The sequence below is a fragment of the Erinaceus europaeus genome, chromosome 10 (genome assembly GCF_950295315.1).
Source record: "Erinaceus europaeus chromosome 10, mEriEur2.1, whole genome shotgun sequence".
In the NCBI taxonomy this organism is placed as follows: domain Eukaryota; kingdom Metazoa; phylum Chordata; class Mammalia; order Eulipotyphla; family Erinaceidae; genus Erinaceus; species Erinaceus europaeus.
The window spans coordinates 47,603,025-47,630,006 of NC_080171.1; the positions used below are offsets into that span (position 1 = coordinate 47,603,025).

General features: G+C 36.4%; 1 protein-coding gene across 12 annotated transcripts in view; it reads right to left on the reverse strand.

Annotated features, from left to right (window-relative positions):
• Positions 1–26,982, reverse strand: part of MPDZ (multiple PDZ domain crumbs cell polarity complex component) — a 163,356-nt gene that overhangs the window by 18,383 nt on the left and 117,991 nt on the right. For 6 of the 12 annotated variants that reach the window (XM_060199575.1, XM_060199585.1, XM_060199580.1 and 3 more), the window contains 11 exons: positions 25,171–25,269; positions 24,376–24,447; positions 21,432–21,594; positions 20,138–20,334; positions 18,175–18,266; positions 17,885–17,975; positions 14,571–14,651; positions 7,390–7,482; positions 7,228–7,302; positions 5,623–5,797; positions 2,970–3,115 (listed from right to left, as the gene is read on the reverse strand). In XM_060199575.1, the coding sequence (XP_060055558.1) occupies positions 2,970–3,115; positions 5,623–5,797; positions 7,228–7,302; positions 7,390–7,482; positions 14,571–14,651; positions 17,885–17,975; positions 18,175–18,266; positions 20,138–20,334; positions 21,432–21,594; positions 24,376–24,447; positions 25,171–25,269 (1,284 nt within the window). The remainder of the gene's footprint in view (positions 1–2,969; positions 3,116–5,622; positions 5,798–7,227; positions 7,303–7,389; positions 7,483–14,570; positions 14,652–17,884; positions 17,976–18,174; positions 18,267–20,137; positions 20,335–21,431; positions 21,595–24,375; positions 24,448–25,170; positions 25,270–26,982) is intronic. The other 6 variants (XM_060199586.1, XM_060199584.1, XM_060199582.1 and 3 more) reach the window with 2 other exon arrangements.

The following is a 26,982-nucleotide window of genomic DNA, read 5'->3' on the forward strand; positions in this document are numbered from 1 at the left end:
TCTACTCAAGGAAATAGAAACTGATACCAAGAAATGGAAAGATATCCCATGCTCATGGATTGGAAGAATAAATATCATCAAAATGAATATTCTCCCCAGAGCCATATACAAATTTAATGCAATACCCATCAAAGTTCCACCAAGCTTCTTTAAGAAAATAGAACAAACACTACATTCATTTATCTGGAACCTGAAAACACCTAGAATAGCCAAAACCATCTTGAGGAAAAGAAACAGAAATGAAGGCATCACACTCCCAGAACTTAAATTATATTATATAGCCATTATCATCAAAACAGCATGGTACTGGAAAAAAATAGGCACACAGACCAGTGGAACAGAATTGAAAGCCCAGAAATAAATCCCCACACCTATGGACATCTAATCTTTGATAAGGGGGCCTAAAGGATTAAATGGAAGTAGGAGGCTGTCCTCAATAAATGGTGCTAGGAAAACTGGGTTGTAACATGCAGAAGAATGAAAGTGAACCACTTTATCTCACCAGAAAAAAAGTCAACTCCAAATGGATCAAAGACCTAGATGTCAGACCAGAAACAATCAAATACTTAAAGGAAAACATTGATAAAACACTTTCCCACCTATGCCTCAAGGACATCTTTGATGAATCAAACCCAATTCCAAGGAAGACTAAAGCAGAAACAAACCAATGGGACTACATCAAATTGAAAAGCTTCTGCACATCCAAAGAAACTATTAAACAAACAGAGAGACCCCTCACAGAATGGGAGAAGATCTTCACATGCCAGACATCAGACAAGAAACTAATCAACAAAATATATAAAGAGCTCAGCAAACTTAACACCAAAAAAGCAAACGACCCCATCCTAAAATGGGCAGAGAATATGAACAAAACTTTCACTCCAGAGGAGATCCAAAAGGCTAACAAACATATGAAAAACTGCTCTAGGTCACTGATTGTCAGAGAAATGCAAATTAAGACAACACTAAGATACCACCTCACTCCTGTAAGAATGGCATACATCAAAAAGGACAGCAGCAACAAATGCTGTAGAGGTTGTGGGGACAGAGGAACCCTTTTACATTGCTGGTGGGAATGTAAATTGGTACAGCCTCTGTGGAGAGCAGTCTGGAAAACTCTCAGAAGGCTAGACATGGACCTTCCATATGATCCAGTAATTCCTCTCCTGGGGTTATACCCCAAGGACTCCATAACACCCAACCAAAAAGAGGTGTGTACTCCTATGTTCATAGCAGCACAATTCATAATAGCTAAAACATGGAAGCAACCTAGGTGCCCAACAACAGATGAGTGGCTGAGAAAGCTGTGGTATATATACACAATGGAATACTATGCAGCTATCAAGAACAATGAACCCACCTTCTCTGACCCATCTTGGACAGAGCTAGAAGGAATTATGTTAAGTGAGCTAAGTCAGAAAGATAAAGATGAGTATGGGATGATCCCACTCATCAACAGAAGTTGAGTAAGATCTGAAAGGGAAACTAAAAGCAGGACCTGGCCAAATTGTAAGTAGGGCACCAAAGTAAAACCCTGTGGTGAGGGGTAGACATGCAGCTTCCTGGGACACTGTGGGGGGGGGGTGGGAGTGGGTGGGAGGGATGGGTCACAGTCTTTTGGTGGTGGGAATGGTGTTTTTGTACACTTCTAGCAAAATGTAAACATATAAATCACTAGTTAATTAATATGAGAGGGGGAAAATCAATTGTATGTCTCAAAGTTTTTCAAAACACAAACTGAATCTTTTTAATATATAGGCTGTGTATTTGATATGCGGACTCTCTCAAAAGCCTAGACCAAGTAGATTAGAAGCATCCAATAGCACAGCTATATACAAGAAACTGGGTACTGTACAGCTAACCCTAACAAAAGGACTTTTCAAAGTTAACCCAATTACCAAATAATGTGATGATAACATTATTTATCGATTGCTTTTTTGAACCCTAAGACAGCAGGAACCTCACATCTCCACTATAGAGCCCCTACTTCCCCCAGTCCTGGAACCCTTGGATAGGGCCCACTTTCCCGTATGCCTCTCCCAATCCATATCAAATAATATTGCATCCGCCAATCACAACCTAACCAATGCAACGACTGCCACCTCAACATGCTTCACTTCAGACTGTGTCCAGAGACTTCACGTGTGGAATGACAACCCTTCAGCTTCATTACTCGGGTGAGACCTTTCCTTTCATAGTATACTCTAATTTCATCTCAGGTGGTTCACTTTCTAGCAAAGTCCCAAAACCTAGATATACACCAGTTTCTGTGAGAGAGAGCATATGTTCACACGTATATATAAACTACTGCAAAATATATACCTGAAAGCAGAAGTACACTAGAGTTTGCAGTGAGTACCTCCCTAACACTTCCTCTCCACTATTCCAAGCTTTGGGTCCATGATTGCTCAACAATTTGTTTGGCTTTGTATGTTAACTCTCTTTTCAGTCACCAGGTTCCAGATGCCATCAGGATGCTGGCCAGGCTTCCCTGGACTGAAGACCCCACCAATGTGTCCTGGAGCTCAGCTTCCCCAGAGACCCACCCTACTAGGGAAAGAGAGAGGCAGACTGGGAGTATGGACCGACCAGTCAACGCCCATGTTCAGTGGGGAAGCAATTACAGAAGCCAGACCTTCTACCTTCTGCAACCCACAATGACCCTGGGTCCATGCTCCCAGAGGGATGGAGAATGGGAAAGCTATCAGGGGAGGGGGTGGGATATGGAGATTGGGTGGTGGGAATTGTGTGGAATTGTACCCCTCCTACCCTATGGTTTTGTTAATTAATCCTTTCTTAAATTAAAAAAAAAATTAAAAAGAGAAAAAAAAACTAAGAATCTCATTTTGTAATCATTTAATTAAAATTAAATTTTATGCAAATAAAAACAAAAACCTGATAGAACTCTCTGTGATAATGAATACTTAGGGTTCACTATGTATCTGAAGCATATTTAAGTGTATCCTCACCAATAGTGTGTCTGAACCCCCAACGATACTAAGGCCCAGTCCTGTTCGCCCTTTGGAAATCTCAATTGCTGTTTCACAGCCTGGGATAATAGGGCATGTTGCAGGATCAGAAGCAAAGATGGCTGGTGTTGATGATCTGCTTGTACCTAAATAAGCCAAAAATAAAATAAAATAAAATTGGTTAGAAAGCATATGTATTAAACTCACAGCACTTAACACCTTTTGGGAGATGGAACATGAAAACAGGCCAAAACTGAGAACAAAGCTTATATATCCCTGAACCTTTTATCTATATTATTGGAAAAAGAAAAGAAAAATAAGTATGTTGACATTATCACTGTGAATTTAGGATTTTGGCACAAAATTATGTTAATTGTTTTCCACTATTTTATAATTTTTTTGAAAATAAAATAAAATTTAAAAGAAAATAAATATTTTATTTAGTTATTTTTTTATTGGACAGAGGTAGAGAGAGATTGAGAGGGAACAGGGATATAGGGAGAAAGAAAGAGAGAAAGACACCTGAAGCATGGCTTAACTGTTCTCAATGTTTTCCCCTGTAGGCGGGGAGTGAGAGTTTGAGTCTGGGTCCTTGAGTATGGCAACTTGTGTTCAACCAGGAGCACCACAGCTTAGCCCCATTCTATATATTTAAATACTAGAATATATATATCTCAAAAGGTAATGGTCTGAATCCCTATTTTCACTCTGATACTACACACATCACTGAAGTCAATTCCTTATGGAATTGTGATTTCTAAAACATACATACAGGGAGCAAAACCCATTCAGGCAAGTCCACAAAATATAAAACCAGAGTCTTTATGTTTTCTTTTTCTTCTGATCCTATACCACCTCTTACACAATTCTGTGTGCGTATATATGTAACTTTATTCAATGTCTGAGTTTATAAAATAATAAAGTGATATCCAAATGAAATCCATTTGCTGTTTCTCTCCTTGATATTTTGTAAGCTCAGATATTAGCTACAGATATTTATGTATGCTCAGAATAAATAAGAATAATTATGAGAAAATAAGAGTGTAATTTCACACCTTGCTTTAGATAATATTTATATCACACACATATATTTCATATATCTAAGGAGCATATACAATACAGCATATTTTTGGGAAAATGAGGACTTGGTTGAGTAGTTTCTGACTTAGAGAGAATGTCCTTTTTATTTAGGAAATCTGAGACAAGACTATTTTCTTGCTCTTGCAGTAAAAAGAACAGGTGTAATATATTTTCTTTTTATGTCATGCTTTCTTTTAGCGTTTTACATTTTTATAAAAATACTATTTAAGGATCATAATAAAATTGAAAAGTGAGAACATTTTTATAATTTTTAGCACTACAGTGACTTATTCAATCTTACTTTCATCAGACATATATTAGTTTAAGATGCCTCTGTGTAACTATATTACAAATATTTTAAACTGCCATTTCCTTAAAAATTGTCAAAAGCACTGAATGTTTAAACCCAAATTTTGAAAATGCCAACATGTTTCTATGTTTTTCTTATTTTAGTGCTGTAATCCTTAAATTTAATTTTTCAAACACTAGTATAATTTTTCTTTAAAAAGTCATTCAAAGTAATAACTTGCCTACATTTGACTAGCATTTTAATGATACTGGGAAGTGTCATATACATCTGATGGTCCACAAGCAACTACTTCAGTAGGATTTACTATTACACCAAAATCAGAGAAATATGGGCTACAATATAATAACTAATAATTTTAAAAGTTTTTTCTACTGCCGGTAATATTGATTTCACAAGAGGTATCATTGTATGCATTTTACAAATTAGAATATCCTGGTTTAGAGAAGTTAAATTACTTGACCAGTCAGTATAAATAAAATCAGTGTACAAAATGCTTTTAAATCACAGTAAGATACTTGGTATCACAAACAATCTAAATCACACAATAGGAATCTTTTTAGCAAAAGATCCTTAGAGACCAAATGGTACTCTTATTTTAGATATGATGAACTAGAGATTCAGAGTGTGTGAGTATTCTAAAGCCTTATTGCTGATTAACATACAACAGGCTTTTGAAGACCCTGAATGTACAACACACAAATTACCTTTTTATAGTTCAGTACTCTTTCCACAGGAGTCATTCTTTTATCAGTAATACCATCTTTTCATCAAAGGGCTAAGGACTCCTTTATTTTTTTATTTATTTATTTTTTTCCTCCTCCAGGGTTATTGCTGGGCTCGGTGCCTGCACCATGAATCCACCGCTCCTGGAGGCCATTTTTCCCCCCTTTTGTTGCCCTTGTTGTAGCTTCATTGTGGTTATTATTATTGCCCTTGTTGACGCAATTCGTTGTTGGATAGGACAGAGAGAAACAGAGAGAGGAGGGGAAGACAGATAGACACCTGCAGACCTGCTTCACCGCCTGTGAAGCGACTCCCCTGCAGGTGGGGAGCCGGGGGCTCAAACCGGGATCCTTACGCCGGTCCCTGCGCTTTGCGCCACATGTGCTTAACCCACTGCGCCACCGCCCGACCCCCAGGACTCCTTTATTTTATCTTTTTTAAACCCTGAGCTACAGGAAGGCAGTTGTCTCCAAGGTGGACATTTGCTGCCGAGTTTGTATGTGTGATAAATATAGGACTTACACAAAGACCAGCCCTTACTTTGGAGGGACTCTGGTTCCGGGGAGTCAGATGGAGGGGACATCGAGGACTGGGAGTTGTTCTTTTTTTCTCCAGTGGCTGTAGCAGCTGCTGAAGTAAGAGTCTGGGAATCTGGATTCTCAGCACAAATGGTAAGTTTCACTGTTGTCGTTGCTGCTTTCAAAAGGCTAATAAACTGGTAGTGTGTTAGTATGGAAGAGAAAAAAATGCAAAAGAAAATTAGTACCTTTAAATAAACCACTTATAATTATAATTAAAATCTAATACTAGTTATAATTGAGAGAAGATACAGAGGCAAATTATTTATGTATTAGTACTTGAAGGTAAAGAAAAATAATGGTCATTTTTTTTCTAGTATCTCCAATTTTCTGATAAGACAGAGGTTAAAATTCTAGTTCTGATTATATTCTTCCTATGTAAGTAGAGGATTTTCAATTTTTTATACTTTCAATCTTAACTACCCATTTCTTTGGATTTCTATAACCTTAAAAAAACACCAGGAGTATTTCATTGACTTTCTGATGCTAGAGAGAATCTAAAGCAGCTTACACAAACATTTTGATAAAATACAAACAAATATTAAAAGTAGTATAAAAACTATGAAACAGGGAGTTGGGCAGTAGCGCAGTGGGTTAAGCACGTGTGGTGCAAAGTGTGAGGATCAGCATAAGGATCCAGGTTCGAACCCCGACTCCCCACCTGCAGGGGAGTCGCTTCACAAGCGGTGAAGCAGGTCTGCAGGTGTCTATTTTTCTCTCCCCCTCTCTGTCTTCCCCTCCTCTCTCCATTTCTCTCTGTCCTATCCAACAATGATGACATCAATAACTACAACAATAAAACAAGGGCAACAAAGGGGAATAAATAAATAAATAAAAAACAACTATGAAACAGAAAAACCAAGTCAAATGGAAAACTTGATCAAAGACCATAAAGTTAACGAGTTCAAAATGAATTCTTTACCTTATTAAAACTGATTATTTAGAAATTGATTTTAGGTTTCTTGCTGGCCAATGTAGAAAGCATTAGCAAATGAAATCTCAAAAAAAAAAAAAACAGTTTTTTTCTGGCACATATCAATGGTTTCAAGTTAGAGTCCTAGTAGATATTATGATTACTTCTGATGAAGAGTAGATAGATAAAAAGAATCATTGGACCTAATAAAATGTATACATTTACTGTCTTGAGTCTTAAGTTCTCTCTTTCTGTGTGTGTGTGTGTGTATGTGTGTGTGAGAGACACTGAGTATTCAAGAAAAGCAGACATTCATTTAAAAAAATCTTTGTCCTTAATATTAAGGTGACCATTGTTTAAAGTTTTCTTTCATAAGAAAAAATGAATATGATACTTATAAAAAATGTTAAGTGAGCATTGATCTACCAGCCAACAGAAAATACCTTAACGTAACTACCCTTGCCTGGAAAACAGAAATTGAATTACTTCTAAATATTTACTTTTCTTAAAGATATCTAATATTATTACTTAGTTCTGCCTATGTCTATAATGACTATAATGTGTGTGTTCTTCTCTCCCCCCCCCCCCCCCCGCGCTACACCTAAGGATAGATTCACAAAGGTAAATGTCATTTGCTTTCCTTTGGAAAAGTACCTTTTCAACAGGATGCCCCAAAACAACTTCATCATCTACAGCTAAAATCTGATCTCCAACTTTGAGTCTTCCATCCTAAATGGAAACAGGGAAGATGTGAGTGATTTTCTGGGAGAAACTCTTGAACATTTTTTTATAAGAGTGAAAAAGATAAAACCTCACCCTTGCTGCTACCCCATGCTCTGTTAGACTCTTTATTATTACTCCACCAAGTGTATCTTCTTCACTGATAGCAATGCCCAAACCTCCTTGATCCTAGATAATAAAACAAAAAATTTCAAAAAAATTAGAACAGATTAATATTTTCAAAATAGAAAAGTACAAGGATGTAACTTATGAATAACACCTTTAACTTATGAACTAGAAAAGGAAAACTTTTCTAAAGTCCACTATTAAAAATCAGTTCTTCACCAAACTTAGACATGGTGTATGTGTATTCAGAAACATATCATGTGAAACAAGTGAAACATGAAACACAAATGCATTCAATAATTCAACTAACAGTGGAACAGTTGCAAATTTAATTTTGTCTATTGACTGACAGACTAAGCCATTCAAAAACAATTAAGGCAACTTTATAGTTCTGTTAGGCCTACAGTATATGAATAATCACATCTGGTCCCTTCTTCTCTTTCTACTATTCTCTCTATACTAGAGAGACCACAGTTATTTCTTCATGTTCTTCTTCTGGGACTGAGTATCTAAAGCTGTTCCTCCAGAGTTTGTTTTGATCTGCTGCAAAATAAAAATGCTCAACTCTGAGCCCAAAGACCTGTACTAAACATTTGCCACAGGCAGAAAGCTCCATTTCCCATATATATATATGTATTTTTTCTGCAATTCACTTTACAGAAACCAGTTGGCTCACTAATAGTGATTTTTTTTACCTTCAATGTTTACTTTAATAAAACTAAAATTAAAAGTGTAAAAATTCTGCTATCACTGTCATCCCAAGGGGATTTTCATTCTGGTTAGAACAAGCAACCTTGGGCCAAGGGGTGGAGAATCTGGCTGAGCACACACATGACAATGCAAAAGGACCTACGTTCGAGCCCCTGGCTCCCACCTGTAGGAAGAAAGCTTTGAAAGTGGTGAAGCAGTGTTTCAGGTTTCTCTCTGTCTCTCTACTTCTCTATCAACCCCTTCCCTCTAGATTTCTGGCTGTCTTTATCCAATAAATAAAAATAAATATAATAAAATAATAAAACCAAGCAACCTTTTTCATTATAACTAACATTAGAGGAATATAAAGAATAGAGAGATAATGGGATCTGGTCATGATTTCTCTGAAAAGTATGTGAGAGCTAGCCTTACCCTTGGACACTTAGGGTCATGACCATAATACCTGAGAAAGGCTACATCATCATTTTTTTAAATTTACTTTTTATTTAAGAAAAGATAAATTAACAAAACCATAGGGTAGGAGGGGTACAACTCCACACAATTCCCACCACCCATTCTCCATATCCCATCCCCTCCCCTGATAGCTTTCCCATTCTCTATCCCTCTGGGAGCATGGACACAGGGTCTTTGTGGGTTGCAGAAGGTGGAAGGTCTGGCTTCTGTAATTGCTTCCCCGCTGAACACGGACATTGACTGGTCGGTCCATACTCCCACTCTGCCTCTCTCTTTTCCTAGTAGGGTGGGTCTCTGGGGAAGCGGAGCTCCAGGGCACCATCATTTTAAGGATTTCAGTATTACAGCTTTTCTGACATAAATGACTGATTTCATTTTAGATTGTCATTATGCATCTCTTTCTAAATATATCTCTTTCCAGACTCTCAGTCATGTGAACAAGACAAAGAAAACTAATTTTTTAAATTTATTTTCCCTTTTGTTGCCCTTGTTTTTTAACTGTTGTAGTTATTGTTGTTGTTACTGATGTTGTTGTTGTTAGATAGGACAGAAAGAAATGGAGAGAGGGCAGGAAGATAGAGGGGGGAGAGAAAGATAGACATCTGCAGACCTGCTTCACCACATGTGAAGCGACTCCTCTGCAGGTTGGGAGCCGGGGCTCAAACAGGGATCATAACTTACGCTGGTCCTTGCACTTCTCGCCACATGTGGTTTACTCACTGTGTTACCACCTGACTCCCTAGAAAACTGTTTTTTAGGGTGGGCACACCTGGGTTGTAGTTTGCTCTTTATCCAGCTGCAGAAATGTGGACATGCTACTTAACAATTCTAAACCTCTCTTTTCATTCTTTTTTAAAAAAGGTCAATATTATTACTTCTGAGATCAGATGAGATTGGGCATGTTCATGGTGGTATAGCTGTAGACTCAATATTATTACTATTATGTTTATTTATTTACTTTTTGGATAGAGAAAGAAGAGAGATTGAGAGGGAAGGGGGAGGCAGAGAGAGACATAGCTGCTTGTGAAGCTTCCTCCACACAGATAATGATTGTGATCTGTGATCTGTGAGCCTAACCAGGTGTACCACCATCTGGTCCTTAAACCTCAATTTACTTATATTAAAAAAATTAAATAAATATATATAATATTTGCTTATCAACCGCAGGATGCTGCCAGATTCAAATGTTATACTGGAGGTGAAATTTTGATATACTACATGAAAGTGTTAGCACACACATTTTACTTTTTTGTAATAATTCCACAGAATATAAACAAATGTACTTCAGACAGTAAGTCGTTATTAACTTTGAAACTTTGTGATAATTTGTTATGCATTAACAGATAAGTAGCTCTAGCAATGGAGTCTGAGTAATGCATTTGCATAATCACCTTCAACTTCATCTACTGGTTGATACATTTTTTGCTCTAAAAAAAAATGCATGATGACTTTTCTGATAACCCAAGATTTTTGTTCCAAATAATACTATATTATTTCTAATTGTAGAATGGAATTTCATTTAAAATATCTCCCACAACTTCTTTTATACATTTATGTAACTTTACAAATGTTATTTATTTATTTATTTCATAGAGAGAGCCAGAAATTGAGAGGGGAGAAGGAGATAGAGAGGTAGAGAGAAAGAAAGATACTTGCAGCACTGCTTCACCACTTGCAAAGCTTTCCCTCTGCAGGTATGGACTGGGAGCTCAAACCCGGTCCTTGCTTATTGAAACATGCATACTCAACTAGGTGCACCACCACCCAGCCCCTATACATTGATGTATACATCTTTTAATGGGCATTTTGCTGAATCCATGTTTGCACTACTGTTAATAGGGCAGCTATGAACACAGGGGCTGTGATGGTTTAAAAGTCTCAAACCCACCACAGAAATTCAAAGTATCTGGGACCAGGCAGTTGTGCACCCATTTGGGTGAACACATTACTATGTGCAAGGATACTGGTTTGTGACCCCCCACTCTACCCCTACTCCCTATTTTCAGAGGGGCGGGGAAATTACGAGCAGAGAAGCGGGGAGACTATGAGCAGAGATGTGGTCTGCAAGTGTCTCTCCCTCTCAACTTCTCTCTGTTCTATCTTATAAAAATGAAAGAAAGAAAAAGGAAAAATAACTGCTGAGAGCAGTGGATTTGTAGTGCCAACACCAAACACCAGAGATAACCCTGTTAGTAATAAAAAAAAAAGAAATTCAAAGTGTCATGCAAGTCTCCTATGAGAATCTATATTCCAGTAAACTAAAGAATCTTCCTTTAGTAAACTAAAGGAAGAGGTGTTTAACTTCTTAGAAACATACAAACTCTCAAGACTGAACCAGGAGGAATTAAAAACTACAAATAGATGAATCACAATAAAAAACTGAAATATTAATAATAATAATTTTAAAAAAAACACCACAAAAACAAAAGTCCAGACCCAAACAGCTTTACCAATAAATTCTACAAAATCTTTTAAGCAGGACATATTACCTATACTTTTCAAGCTCTTCCAAAATATTAAGGATAAAGGACTACTTCCTACTACCTTCAATGAAAGCAACATTACCCTGCTACCAAAAATGGACAAAAATGGACAGAGACACAGCAGTAACAACAAAAGAACAGAAAAGGGAAAAGAAAGAAAGAAAACTACAGACTGATATACCTCATGAACATCGATACTGAGATAATGAACAAAATTCTAGCAAATCAGATGAAGTAGTACAATAAAAAGATTGTATACCAGGACCAAATAGGATTTATCACAGAAATGTAAGACTTGTTCACATTATGTAAATCAATAAATGTGTTCTGTTACATAAAAAAAAAGAAAAACCAAATATCACATTATTTCAAAAGATGCAGAGAAAGCCTTTGAAAAGATTTAAGATACTTTCATGATCAAAACATTTTTAAAATTGAGGATAGATGGAACTTTGGTCAAAATAGTCGAGTCTCTGTATAGCAAACCTATACTTAATGTCAAAAAACTGAAAGCTTTCCCTCTTCATTCAGGTAGAAGACAGAGATGCCCTCTATGACAGTTACTAATCAACACAGTCCTAAAAGGCCTAGCCCTAGCCATAAGATAAAGTAAAGGAATAAAGATCAGAAGAACAAGAATTAAATCTGTCATTATTTGCAGATAATATATTAGCATACATACAACCCCACCCCCAAAGGAGAAAAACCTTTGGAAATTCTTAAGCAGTACAGTAAGGTATCAGGATATAAAATCAATATACAGGGAGTCGGGTAGTGGTGCAGCAGGTTAAGCGCATGTGGTGCAAAGCGCAGTACAGGCGGAAGGATCCAGGTTCAAGCCCCCGGCTCCCCACCTGCAGGGGAGTCGCTTCACAGGCAGTGAAGCAGGTCTGCAGGTGTCTAGCTTTCTCTCTCCCTCTCTGTCTTCCCCTCCTTTCTCCATTTCTCTCTGTCCTATCCAACAACGACATCAGTAACAACAACAATAAGAACTATAACAATAAAACAGCAAGGGCAACAAAAGGTAATAAATAAATATTTAAAAAAATCAATATACAAATATGAGTAGAATTCCTCCAAACACTAAGATAGAAGAAATCCACATCTATCCCACTTACTATAGAAACAAAAATAATCAAGTACCTAGGAATAAACTTAACAAGAGTGCCATATTTACAGTATTAAGAGATAATAATTACCAGTCATGAATACTCTCCTCCAAAATTATCCTTCAAGTATGAAGGAGAAATTGAAAGCTTCCCAAACATACAGATACTGGTGGAATTCACCTTGATTGACCTTGCTTTGGAAGAATTACTGAAATGAGTACTGTAGGAAAAGAAGCAAAGGAACTCCAATTCTAAATGATATACTCTATGGCATAATAGAAGAGGGAACTCAGAATAGCAACAAAAAAAAAGCAAACATAGAAGAATGGAGGTAAGGAAGGACAGAATGATATGACCAATGCTAGCAGACAAAGGGCAACTATCAAAGACTTAGACATCAGAATATAAACTTTAAAATTTTAGTCTTTGCCTAACCTTTGCTGAAACCTTAAAGAAAAGCATGGGGGGGGGTAAGTCAGGAAGAAAGGGATGAATAGTGGATGACCTCACATGAAGGTAGAATGTGGGAGACAGAGACAGAAAGGGAGAATGTAGAGTGAAACTCGGGTGGTATACTGCACCAAAAGCAAGGGACTCTGGGGAGGAAATGTAACAGGGCGGGTTGAAGGAGAGGTGGTTTGGGGCCCTTAATGGGGAGGTGGGATTATTTAGTATACATCTGTTATGCAGTACTGGAAAATGTGACAAAAATGAATATTTACCAGAAATGCTTTCTGGGAAACTGAATTAGCATTCAATAGTCAATGAGGGTTCAGACTGTACACAAGAGCTTTCTGTTAAAATTTACATTTTACCACTTTAAAAAAGAAAGGATTAAAAATATATACCAAAGGAGCCAGGCAATAGCACATTAAACATATTGTTAAACATACACATCATAGTGCACAAGGACCCAGATTCAAGCCCCTGGTCCCCACATAAAGGTGAAAACCTTTGTAAGTGTTGAAGTAGGGCTGCAGTGTCTCTCTGTCTTTCCCTCTCTACCTCTTCCTTCCCGCTCAATTTCTCTGTCTCTATCCAATAATAATTAAGTAAAAAATAAAACACACACACACACACACGCACACACACACACACACACACCTGACCTGTTAAGAGACTTTCTTAAGTAGTCAAAACAACTAAAAATGGACTGTTATTTCAATTTTTTAAATATTTATTTCTTTTTTGTTGCCCTTGTTTTTATTGTTGTTGTAGTTATTGTTGATGTCGTCATTGTTGTATAGGACAGAGAGAAATGGAGAGAGGAAGGGAAGACAGAGAGGGGGAGAGAAAGACAGACATCTGCAGACCTGCTTCACCTCCTGTGAAAGGACCCCCCTGCAGGTGGGGATCCAGGAGCTCGAACCAGGATTTTCACGCTGGTCCTTGTGCTTGGCGCCATGTGCGCTTAACTCGCTGCGCTGCTGCCCGACTCCCTGTTACCTCAATTTCTATTCTGAGTCAGTTCTTTTTTTCTGGACTCTCCTGAAGTTCTTTTCTCAGTAGACAGATTGAAGATAAATATTCATTTGTTCTCTTTTTCCCAACTGTTTAATATGAACAATACTGAAATGATAATGACAAAGTATAAGAGTTATTTTTCGTGGTGTATATTTAGATGTATAGAAAAGGTATGCACATGAAAGTTTAATACGGGAGATGTGCCTTTGGGCTACACATGACTAAGTGACAAGTAAATAGAAAACATTAAGGGACTGGGTGGTTGTACCTCCAGTTGAGTACACATGTTACCATGCGTAAGGGCCAGGGTTTAACAGTGGCACTTGAACCTGATAACAAGTACTCTCAACCATGTGTCCTACAGGTATTCATTCGAGTGAATCAATAAAGAGACTGCTAAATTTCATACCTTGCAATAATTAGGGAGGAAAATCTAAATGTCCGAAGATAAATGCCAGAGAAATGAATTCTTTCTTTTTAATTTTTAAAAAATAATTATTTTCCCTTTTGTTGCCCTTGTTTTTTATTGTTGTAGTTATTGATGTCATAGTTGTTAGATAGGTCAGAGAGAAATGGAGAGAGGAGTGGAAGACACAGAGGAGGAAAGAAAGACACCTGCAGACCTGCTTCACTGCCTGTGAAGTGACTCCCCTGCGCAACAGCCCGATAAATTCTGAGTTAGCACAATGGGTCCAGAATTTTAATATGTATTTCAGTCACTGAAAAAGTTTATTAAAATATGAACTGTTGACTGACCCCCAGAGTTTCTTACTCAGTAGATTTAAGTGGATGCAACTGTCAACATTTCTACCATAATTCCATGTAAAACTAATGCTCCTGGTTTGAAGACAATATGTTGGAGTACCAAATGAACTTTAACACTGGTGAGAATGCATTTATAATATCCCCTTCCAATACAAAGCAGAATTACCTTGGGAAGCTCCAGATGTTGCACGTTTTTAAAAGAACTGAAGTCTACAGCTGCCTCTGAAGTAGTTACATTGGGTTCAGCCTTACAATGCAAAGAAAATGGTAAAATAAACAACTGAATGTTATGTGCTTTTCTTTGTTTAAATATCAGGGATGTGGGTGGGTGCTGGGTGGTGGCACACCTGGTTGAGCACACATGTTACAATGTGTAAGGACTCAGGTGCAGCCATTAGTCTCCATTTGCAGGGGGAAAGCTTCACAAATGGCGAAGCAGTGCTATGGGAATCTCTCTATCTCTATCTCTCGCTCTTCTTCCTCCTCTCAATTTCTGGCTGTCTCTATCCAGTAAATAAAGGTAATGATAATTAAAAATATTAGGGCAGATTAATCAGAAATATTTCATGTATAGAATTCATTATTTTTAACATCTTATGTCATTTATGAACATAACATTTCTTCAAAAAACCCCGAGGTATGATTAGATACCAATTATTTTAAAACAGAGAAAAACACACTGGTTTCCATGATTTTCTGAATTTACTCTCCAATAAAATTTTATAGCAAACTTAGTTACCAACTAGTGAAGCTCACTGAAATATAGAATACCAACAGAGGTTTTATTTCCCGTTGTTTATTGTTTAGATAAATTAATTTAGGAGCCATTAAACATTTTACCTGAAAAATACTAAAATAATCAACTTTATCAATATAGACTTAGTCTAAATTATATAAAAATGAATTTCTAGGCAATTTTAATAATTATTTGACTCAGGTCACAATTTAAGAGCACACAGAAGACAAACGTTCCCATATCTATCTTATGTATTGACAAGTTAGTATTCAGGTATATTCCTAATTGATTATAATCATGGTTCCTCTAGTTTTAAACATTTAACTCTCCCATTATCTCTTTTTCTTCATCCTAATAACACATCAGAAGCATTTTTAAATCTAAATAGAACTCCCACTGAAAAATCATTCTCTAGTTATTACCTCTCCTTCCAAACATCTTCCTCCCTCAATCCCTTCTTTCAGCCACTAGGACTTCACCACTGTAGGCCAATTTAGAGAGAGACAGAAAGACAGAGACTACTTGGTAAAAGTCAAATATCCATTAAATCATCAAGCCAAACATCAAGAAGTCTTGTATTGATCTTATCTGTTTTATTCACTAGCCTAAACTCAACACAATAGAGAGATAGAAGCAGATACTAAATATATACTAGATAATTTCTAAACTACTTACTTTTTCTTCAACAAGTACATTTAGTTGGGAATGCAGTAATGTCAATTTTAGTACTAAACACTAAATATAATAATTTCCTCTTCTTTTGCATTATCTTTCATAATCTTTCTCCTGAAACCCTATCTTTCTCCTGAGTTATTACCTTTTGCTTTTCTCTCCCTTTCTCTCCAAAATCCTTTGTATTTTCTCTGCACCATTTCCAGAAAAGTCTTTCTTTTTTTGTTTAATCATCACCAGGGTTATTGTTGAGAATCAGTGTCAGCACAAGGAATTTACTACTTCTGGTGGCTATTTTTTCTATTTAACTTAATAGGACAGAGAGAAATTGAGAGGGAAGGGGAAGATGGAGAGGAAAAAGACAGATATCTGCTCCTTGCTCATGAAGTATCCTCCCTGCACATACATACGGGGGGCTTGAGCCAGGGTCCTTACACATGGCATTGTGTGCAATCAACCCAGTGTGTCCACAGCCCAGCCCTCCTAGATGAATTTTTTATTTTTTATTTTTTTAATTTAATTTATTTATTTATTTTTACCAGAGCACTGCTCAGCTCTGGCTTATGGTGGTACAGGGGATTGAACCTGGGACTTTGGAGCCTCAAGCATGAGAGTCTCTTTGCATAACCATTACGCTATCTACCCTCCGCCCAAGTTTTTTATTTTAATATTTGTATTTATTATTATATAGAGACTGAGGGACATTGAGGAGATAGAGAGGGGGAAAGACAGAGGGACACCTGTAGCCCTGCTAAACCACTCGCCAAGCTTTTCCCCTGAAAGTGGGAGTCAAGAACTTAAACCTGAGTGCTTGCACACTGTAATATATATGCTTAACCAGTTATGCCACAGCCTGGCCGCCCAGATAAGTTTTATTTATTTATTTATTTATTTATTTGCAACCAAGGTTGTCTTTGGGGCTTGGTGCCAGTACTATGAATCTACCACTACTTATGGCCATTTTTTTCTATTTTGTTTTAGTAGGACAAGAGAAATTGAGAGGGGAGAGGGAGACAAGAGAGGCAGGGAGAAAGATAGATACCTGCAAAACTGTTTCATAGCCTGTGAAGAACTGTTTTCATAGCTTGAACCCAGGTCCTTGCACATGGTAATGTGTGCACTTAACCAGGTGCGCCACCACCAGGCTTCCCCCTCCACCATCTCCGAGAAGTTTTTTAGGTATGCTCTCTCTTTTTAAAATTTTTTTATATTTATTTATTTTCCCTTTTTGTTGCCCTTGTAGTGTTTCATTGTTGTTGTTGTTATTAATGTCATCGTTGTTAGGACAGAGAGAAATGGAGAGAGATGGGTAAAACAGAGGGGGGAGAGAAAGATAGACATCTGCAGACCTGCTTCACCACTGTGAAGTGACTCCCCTGCAGGTGGGGAGCGGGGGCTCCAACCAGGATCCTTACACTGGTCCTTGTACTTTGCACCACATGCGCTTAACCCGCTGCACTACTGCCCGACTCCCAAGTATGTTCTCTTATCTGGGGTTCTCCACTGCTTCAAAGACAAAGGTCTAACCCTATTTCTTTTCAAATGAGACTGGGTGTGTTTAGGGTAGTATGACTGCAGACAAATGCTATCTCTTTTCCCATGACCACTTACTAGATCTGCCCCATGCCCCTGTTCAATAATTTATTATTTTCAGTACCCTGTATTTGTCAGTCTTCCTGATATTCCTCAGTCCATTTCCTCTGTTTACAATGTTTTTGCTCCCTAAATATTATATTTCCAACATAAACTTCATGTGTATTATCCTCTATCAAGACCTATTCTTGGTACTCTAATTTCTCTTCAGATCATATAAATCTTTTTTTTTAAGTATTACTCTCACTCTCCAGAGGCAGAAATAACCATTCTCTTCCCTACCTCATTACTTTCAATGAAGACTCTACTAATAGCCTTCATGTAATATGCTTAAGTAACTTGTAGTAAGCTGTATTTACCATAGGGATTAAGCCATGACTTAATTTTAATATGTCCATAATGATCTATAATTATTACTGAATTAATAAGTAGTATATTAATCAAGTTTTGCCAGAGAAAACCCCCCACAAATTATATACCTCCTTATCTTGAAGATTCTCTGAAGAAGAAGGCAAAGGTTCTACTGAGTTTCCAGGACACACAGCCATCTGACTCACTGCATCTTTATTTCTTAAAAGAAAAAAGTATTGACACATTGTGTCATAATGATTTATATTATTTTAATTTGATATCACACATAAATAGAGAAAATGCCATAATCCAAAAGAGCTGTAACTATAATATTCACATATTTACAGATGTTTTATTTTCATGCAAAATAACTCAGAATTGACAAGTTATAAGTAAACCAGAAAAAGAAAATGCTCACCTTATAAAAATTATTTTCACCCTAGAAGGGGCACACTTAATGATTGATGATGCATTTTGATGACTTCTTCCATATAAAATTTGACCATTGATCTATAAGAAATAACTATCATTAACTGAATCTAGGGTTTTAATTTCCTAATTTTGATCATACTGAGTTAATGAAAAGCATATTCTTTCTTCCTTTAAAATATTACATATACCTTCCTACTCAGAATATAAACCTGAGTTTGACGGCCAATGAAGAAAAGTTCCTATTTCAAAAAATTATTACCTTTATTTATTTATTGAATAGAGACTGAAACTGAGAGGGAAAGGGGTGACAGAGAAGGAAAGTAACAGAGGACACATGCATCCCTGCTTCACCACTTGTGAAGCGTTTCCCTTGCAGGTGTGGGCTAGGGGCTTGAACCTGGGTCCTTGTGCACTATAGTATGTGCACTTAACAGGTGCGCTACTGCTGTTCTCGAAAGGTCAAGTTTAAAGCCAATTTTAAAATTACATGATATATGTAGTCTTATATCCATGGTTTGGTTATAAGAGGCACCATCTAGACTGACTGCAGGAGAGAAGTGAACTTCCTGACAGACAAGGGGCTTCTAAAGAACTCTGTACAAAGCAGGAGCTCTTTGGAAGTACTGTGATCTGTGTATTTCCTGAGATGTTTCCTACTGTCACATTTACTAGTTAATCTCAAAACTCAAGCCTGGATAATGGGTCACTGGGAGAAGCAATGCTAACAAATTTAGGATTGGGGCAGCAGAATGCAGCTAACCAGCACAGTGCCTAATAAGGAAACTGCTCCTCATCCAGTCAGTTGGTCACTGCTGACCAAGACTTACTTCCTAGCCAATACAATAACAGGAAGAATATTAAGAAAACAGAAAGACTTGTGAAGGACAAAGAAAAAGTAATTAAATGCAATTATAAGCATTATAAAGTACAACTCAAAGGTTTGTTTTAAGGTTAAATAATTGCTTTCATTGTTAGGTTCAACCTTGATCCCCTACTGCCAATTCCTTCTACCATGAGGGGTTCAATGTCCAGAATGTCCACTGGGGACAATCTTATTACTAGTAAGTGATTGGTCACTTGAAGGTTGGTTAATTAATCAATTAACCGGCTTTCATGAAAGAAAGAAACCAGAGGACCATTCAGCTCTGGTATATAGTGGTGCAGTAACTGAACCTACAACCTCTGGACCTCAGATAAGAAAACTTGGTGTGCTACTACTACCTCTGCACTATCTCTTTGGTCTTGGTCATTCAATTTTTCAAAAGCTCCCAATAAAAATGACACACAAAAAATACTCTTATATAGTCATGATCTTTTTTTTTTTTTTTCCCCCCTTTTGTTGCCCTTGTTGTAGCTTCGTTGTGGTTATTATTATTGCCCTTGTTGACGCAATTCGTTGTTGGATAGGACAGAGAGAAATGGAGAGAGGAGGGGAAGACAGAGAAGGGGAGAGAAAGATAGACACCTGCAGACCTGCTTCACCGCCTGTGAAGCGACTTCCCTGCAGGTGGGGAGCCGGGGGCTCGAACCGGGATCCTTACGCCGGTCCCTGCGCTTTGCGCCACATGCGCTTAACCCACTGCGCCACCGCCCGACCCCCCTTTTTTTTAATTTTAAAAAATATTTATTTTCCCTTTTGTTGCCCTTGTTGTTTTATTGTGCGCTTATCCTGCTGTGCTACCGCCGGACTCCCTAGGCATCAAAGTTTTGCATAATCATTATACCATCTCCCCAGCCCATAGCCATGATCTTTTAATGGAAGCTAATGAGAACAAACTCTATGCAGTAGATGTTTTATATACAACAAATGTGCTGTATGTATATGTTTTATTATGCAAGTGATGTCATTCTCAGACGCCATATGAAATGCCAGCGGTTTTTCTGGAAACAGGTGATTTCTCTACACCAATTAGGTGAAAGTAAATTCAGCATTTTCCACAAGAACTTACCTCTAAAAGCTCATCTCCAATCTGTAACCGACCATCTTTCCCAGCTGCTCCATTTGGATCAATTCCCACTATAAAGACACTCATCCTGGATCGGTCTTTGTTCCCAGCAAGACTGAGACCCAATCCACTACGGCCTTTCTCCAGCTCAATCATATGAAGCTCACCTGTCAAGGTTCCGTAACGATCTCTGATATTTTCTACATATAACAGTGACAATAAAATCATAAGTACTGAGAGTTAATTCATGACCAAATGTTTTCCTATGAAATATTTTCTTATTTTTTTAATATTTATTTTATTTATTTATTTATTCCCTTTTGTTGCCCTTGTTGTTTTATTGTTGTAGTTATTATTGTTGTTGTTGTTGTTGGGTAGGACAGAGAGAAATGGAGAGAGGAGGGGAAGACAGAGAGGAGGAGAGAAAGATAGACACCTGCAGACCTGCTTCACCACCTGTGAAGCGACTCCCCTGCAGGTGGGGAGCCGGGGTTTGAACTGGGATCCTTATGCCGGTCCTTGTGCTTTGCGCCACCTGCACTTAACCTGCTGTGCTACAGCCCGACTCCCCCTATGAAATATTTTCTATGTGTGCTTAACCTGCTGTACTACTGCCTGGCTCCCTGAAATATTTTCTATTAAAAGGGTATTATTTGTAGCAAGATATAATGTGTAGTATTTAAGATAGGCAACCTTTTCCTTAGACTGGCCATTAAGGCAGGTTTTCTGCAGTTTCTACATTTTGCCGAATTTCTTGCTTTCAGGATGAAGAATGTAGGATCTGACTAGTTTGGAATGTTCAGACCCAAGAAAAATGTTCTCATTAACAAACTCTTAAAATATTTTTATTGAATCAGAAAGTTATTCTACCATTTACAAAGAACAGAAAATATGGAATATTTATCTTCATTGGTCAGTATTAAGTTAATGTGCACATAGGAAAATTTCCTTGCATATCATACCTCTATCCTACTATAGAAAATATCAGAAATTCATAGCTTAACAATGAGAGTTCAATAGTGAGTATTTCAACAGTATAAAGGAGCTGATCCAAAACTAGTTTGTCTCTTTAATTTTGATACAAAGGATAAAGTGAATTTAACTTTGAAATGCATATTTAAAAGAAAAGAATGATTTCATCAGAAATGTGTGCCATATTTAGGCAAAATAAAAAGTTTTTTTTCTCACACAAAATTGCAGGATGTATAACTAAAGTGTAAATATACTTATTCATCCAGAGCAAAGGACTTGAGAAACCTAGATTACAAATGAATCTTATCACAGAATGACAACTTACTCCAGCTGTAACCAAACTCATCCTCTTTGTCCACATCTTCTGAGATCTTGCTTGCAGATGACTGTACATGATCACTACTCATTTCTGCAAATGATGAAGGAAGAAGTGGAGACACACTGAGCAATGGGGCCTTTTCTGGCTCTGATTCTGACTGACTGGGTGCCTGTGGGAACAAGGAGAATGTAGTAGGTACATGAAGTCCAAGGAAGAAAAAAGTAAGGAAAAGAAATGAGTATACTGTCAAAAATAAAACTGGCTCTAAAATATTATAAAATAAAATAATAAAATAAAATATTATAATAAATATGATACACATATATATGTAATGTACATACATATGTAATGGTAGGATTCAGGTAAGGTTGAAATATACTAAACAAAATGCTATGGAGAGCACAAGGCATAAACTGGTATTTGGTATTTTAAGTTGATGAATCGTTCAATTTGAAGGCATAAATTTAAATGACTTCAAGTGAAAATACTATAAATTTTCCCTTTAAGGAAAAAAAATCCTCATTCAAAATTATCATAATATTTCAGGGGTCTGGCCAAGATTTGTGTGACGTAGAAAAGCCTTCCAGAAAACAAATAAGCAAAAATTGTAGCAAAGAAGTGAAACAAGTAAAGGTCAAAGCTAGTCAGTGAGACTAAATATATGAATTATTTAATGCTACCTGAATCCACTCTTCAAATGTCTGAGTCAAACCATGAAAACGAGCATTGCACATGCAGATTCATCTGCCAAGGGACTGAGTTTGTTAGCACAAAGATATATAGTAGTCCTAGATCTGAGAGGATAATTTTAATATATAAAACCACTACTCCCCTGCCAATGTGGCTCACAGATTATGTGAGGAAACATGGGAGCATAATTCACACAATCCCAGTGTGGAATATTTGCTGTCACTTAGAATTGTAGGCAGGCACTATTTCAAAATGAGAAGTTACTTTCATGAAACTTTTCCAAACAGAATGTTAAGACTCGGAAAGACTGTAAGTCACTGGGTTCATTTTAGTCATTATGCAGATGAATAACCTGAGGTAATAAATGAGCCTTTTTATGAATAATACACAGTGGTACTAGATATCTTTTCACTTAATCATTACTTCAGTGTACTTTTCATTATACATTTTTTTTATCTCAGTAGTGTTTGAGAATTGCTTGCTTGCTTACTTAAATAATTAAATCTTTTTAATTATTTATTATTGGATAGAGATAGAAAATGAGAAGGGCAGGGAGACAGACACCTGAAGCCCTGCTTCACCACCTGTGAAGCTTTTCCCTTGCAGGTGGGGACCAGGGACTTGAGCACTGTGATGTGTGTGCTTGACCAGGTGCATCAATGCCTGGCCCTTTCATTATATATTTGTCTTCTCCAATTTCTACAATGAGATAGTTCTAAGTCATTAGTTAAATAGTCAGTTAAAATTCCAATCATGGTGTGAAGTTGTCTCTAATGCCCTAAACATCAATTACTTTTCTTCTTTCTACACAAAATACCTATTATATACTTATTTATTTTTATTTTTACCAGTGTACTGCTCATTTTTGGCTTATGGTGATATAGGGGATAGAACCTGGGGCTTTTGGAGACTTATACATGAAAGTCTTTCTGCATAATCACTGTTATTTCCCCAATATTTTATAGATACTATATTTCCTCAATATTGTATACATATTGCATATTTATATGCAAATATCTGGAAATGTGATTTTAAAAATTCTTATGAAACACACAAATGACAATTATAATAATCTAGGATTATTAAATGGTGTTAATAATCAGTATCACAAAATATTACTAGCACTAAAAATATTTGGGACTGAGTACAAATTTTCTTTGAGGACTCAAAAAGTACTCTATTGATTCTAAGTTCCCTCAAGTTAATACCAATAAAAATAAACTACTATTATGGAAAAGTATAGAAAGCTTGATTAATAGTGACTTGCAGGCAATAAATTTTCAAGTTCCACTTGACTGCTGTACAAATCTGTCTGGTTTACACATCACCACTGGATAAATAGACAAAAATTGTGCAAATCAAATCTTCTGTCACCTTTTTAACTCTGTGCAATAGATCTCTTAAATTAGTAATGTACAAGAAAGGATCAATAAAAAATTCAAACCAGTTTCATTAAACATACTGAACTAGCATGTAAGAAGAAAGTATAATTCAGAATTTTCCTTGTTATCATAAAAAACTAAGTCTTTTGACAATGGAAAATATTGGCAATCATAAACCAAGTCCTCTTTTATTTAATAAAGTAGAATAAAATCTAATTAAAACTTTCATAATTTAATAAATGTATGAATGCAAATTTTACACATCTTATTTGCTAGGTAACCTGTGTGAGCAGCTTATTTTCCTCAAAACAAATAAGCAAAACTTTCCTGGAAAAGTGCTAAGCTTCATCATACCTGCATGACTTTTTCAGAGACAGAGACAAAGAGGCATAGAGAGAATGAAAAAGACCATAACACTGAATGAAGCTTCCTTCAAAGTTGTGGGGGCTGGGCTTGAACCTGGGTTGTCTACATGGCAAGTCAGTGTGCTATCCAGATAAGCTAGTTCACCAGCCTATTATACTTCTTCTTAGGCATAATATTTTCAATACCATGAGTATAATAAAATGAGACTAACATTAGCAGATCAAACATAAGACAAACACAAACCTGTATTTATTAAAGGAGCAAGTGGGTTTTCTATATACTACCTTCTAAATACTACCTTTGAAACTCCCATTCTCACTGAGATTGTGAATTTAGCTCATTGAAGATCCTTAAAATTTATTATTAATGTATATTAAACAAGTATTATTTATCCTGTATTGGTACAACTGTAAAGTGTACTTAAAAACACTCCATGCACATATCAAATATAATGTACACTCAGCACACTATAAAGCACACACTTACTCAGGAAAATTTACACTTAGACAAACCTTAAATGGCAAAGGAGCAAAAGGGTTAGTTGGGGAACAATGGAAGATAACTCTACTTGAATTTGGTAATACCTACAGCAACAGAAAACATATTACTTCAGATATGTGTTATTGGTTATCCATATTACAATAACAACAATAATAACAACAACAAAACCCAAGGATAATTCATGAAATGTCTCCCAAAAGAAATTGTTGGTAGCTTTCTTCCTTGTCTTGATCAAATTATAGCATATATGACTATTCACATTTTTGCTTCAATTTTGAATTTAAAGTTTTTTTTAAAATATGAGACTAGTACAGATTTGTAGACAATGAAACAACAGATTACTTATCCTGGGACTTATAAGGAGATATTCAACAGAATCCTACAGAAACACAATTTTCTGTGGGGGGCCTTACTCAAAGAACAATTTTCTTAATAACAGCTTGAATAAGTCTGAGAATTTAAACCCATATAAAGTTTTAAAAATATGTATGAAAGTAATTCATACACTTGATAACAAAGATTTAAATATCAGAAATTTTAAGTCACACCAAAATATAGGAAAGGCAGTACACTTACAATTTTCCCTTATTTTTCATAAAGGCTAGCTATGTAATTTCAACTATAAAGATGAACATACTCTGGCATGCTAATGTGTTTAAGAAAGGATCTGCATGCCTACCCCAAACAGAGTTTTTGATCTCCTACTTCGCAAACTTAGTTAATAGTGAACAGGGACAAATGCATAGTAGTAAGAAGGAATAAAACATTTACAAAAGGCAATGGCAAGATAATGGACATTATCCAACCTTGTCAGTGTTGAACTGTAGAGAATCAGCAAATGGGTTAGTGCTGCTGAAGATGTACTTAGGGTAAAGGTTGTGCGGCAAGGAAGACAAAGGGGATTTCTAAAAGGAAACACAAGATGTGCTGAGCGCTAAGGAATGTATTTAAAACAACTAAGTTTAAATACTTGTGTAAAACTGGATACTGTCAGAACTAGTAATTAATAACAACACCTTAAACAGTCCAACTGAAAGTTTACTTTATCAGACTAAATCTACACCTGACATTGTTCACAAACTACATAGAAAAGCAATTGGACAAAATGATCAATTTTATTTTCACACAATCTCCTCAATATTACAGACAGCCAGATTCAAATATATTTTCCCACTTTACAAAAATTAGCAAAAGTTTTAAAATTAAAGCTGTAAGTTTTAAATTTTACATTGAAAAGTAAATCATGTCTTTTATAAGACAAAAATAACGTATCTGTTCCTTAAGGGGAAATAGATATTTATCTGCTAGTTATAGATCATCTTTATTTTTCCATTTTATCAATAAGGAAACTTTTCATGTTTTCACTAAATAGCAAGGTTATTTCAGATAAATAAATTTTTAATTGAAAAAGTAAAATCTTCCCCTGTGGGGATGGGGGGCAGCTCATAAGCAGTGAGGCAGTTCTGCAGGTATCTCTACCCCTTTCCTCTCAACTTCTCTCTGTCCTATTAATAATGTTATAAGAAATTATAATAATAATGTTGATAAGAAAGAAAAATAGAACAGAGGGAAGGGGGGAAGAAGGGAAGAAAGAGGAAGGAAGGAAGGATGGAAGGAAGAAAGGGAGGGAGGGAGAGAGGGAGGAAGGGAGGAAAGAAGGAAAAGAAAGGATGGCCATTGGGATTGGTGAGTTCCTCATGTAGGCACTGAGTTCCAATGATATATATTTTTTAAATTCAATAATGATTGACAAGACTGTAGGATAAGAGGGGCACTATTCCCACCACCAAAGTTCCATATCCCATCCTCTCCATTGGAAGCTTTCCTGTTCTTTATTCCTCTGGGAGCATGGACTAGACCTTCCATATGACCCAGTAAGTCCTCCGAGGGATATAAATTAAGGACCCAAAATCACACACATCCAAAAAGATATATGTACACCTATACTCATAGCTATACAATTCACAATAATCTCCTAATGACCACTTTGAGTAGAGATAGGAATATGGAAATTCATGCCTTAAAATAATTTCTATAAAAGTTCCCATATCATAAAAATACTTACTGAGGCTCTAGTTAATACTTTTGAAGTTCTACCTCACAGAACTTCTCACAGGTGTTATGCTTTACTCATAACATATCCTAGGATTGCCTAAAGTTGAATATGAATATATTAAAGGCAGGATGATGACTGCCAGAATCTAGCATTAACATAGTTATAAAAAAATTCTTAGCACAATAAATTCTCCTTTTCACACCCTTCGTCTTTTTCTTTTATTGACTATATTGTTTTGGGGAAATTTCAGACATTTAAAATTCATTTGCCTCCAATTAAATGTTTGTATTACTTTTATCTATATTTAAAAAAAAGTCCTAATGGCAAACATCATGAATAAGTAGTGATTGTCACGTGACACCCTCCTATTTAGAATAATACTCTGAAAAGACTATCCTCATTCAGTATGGCTGCAATAAAGCTTATGCCATGTCACCCTTTCAAATCTGTTGTTGCAGTGTTTTTCCTACAGAGGAAAGATGGGGAAAAATAAATGGACACAATGACATTTCTGCTCATAACAATTTCCTTACTGCTTTTTAAAATGTCAATTCCCACTTTA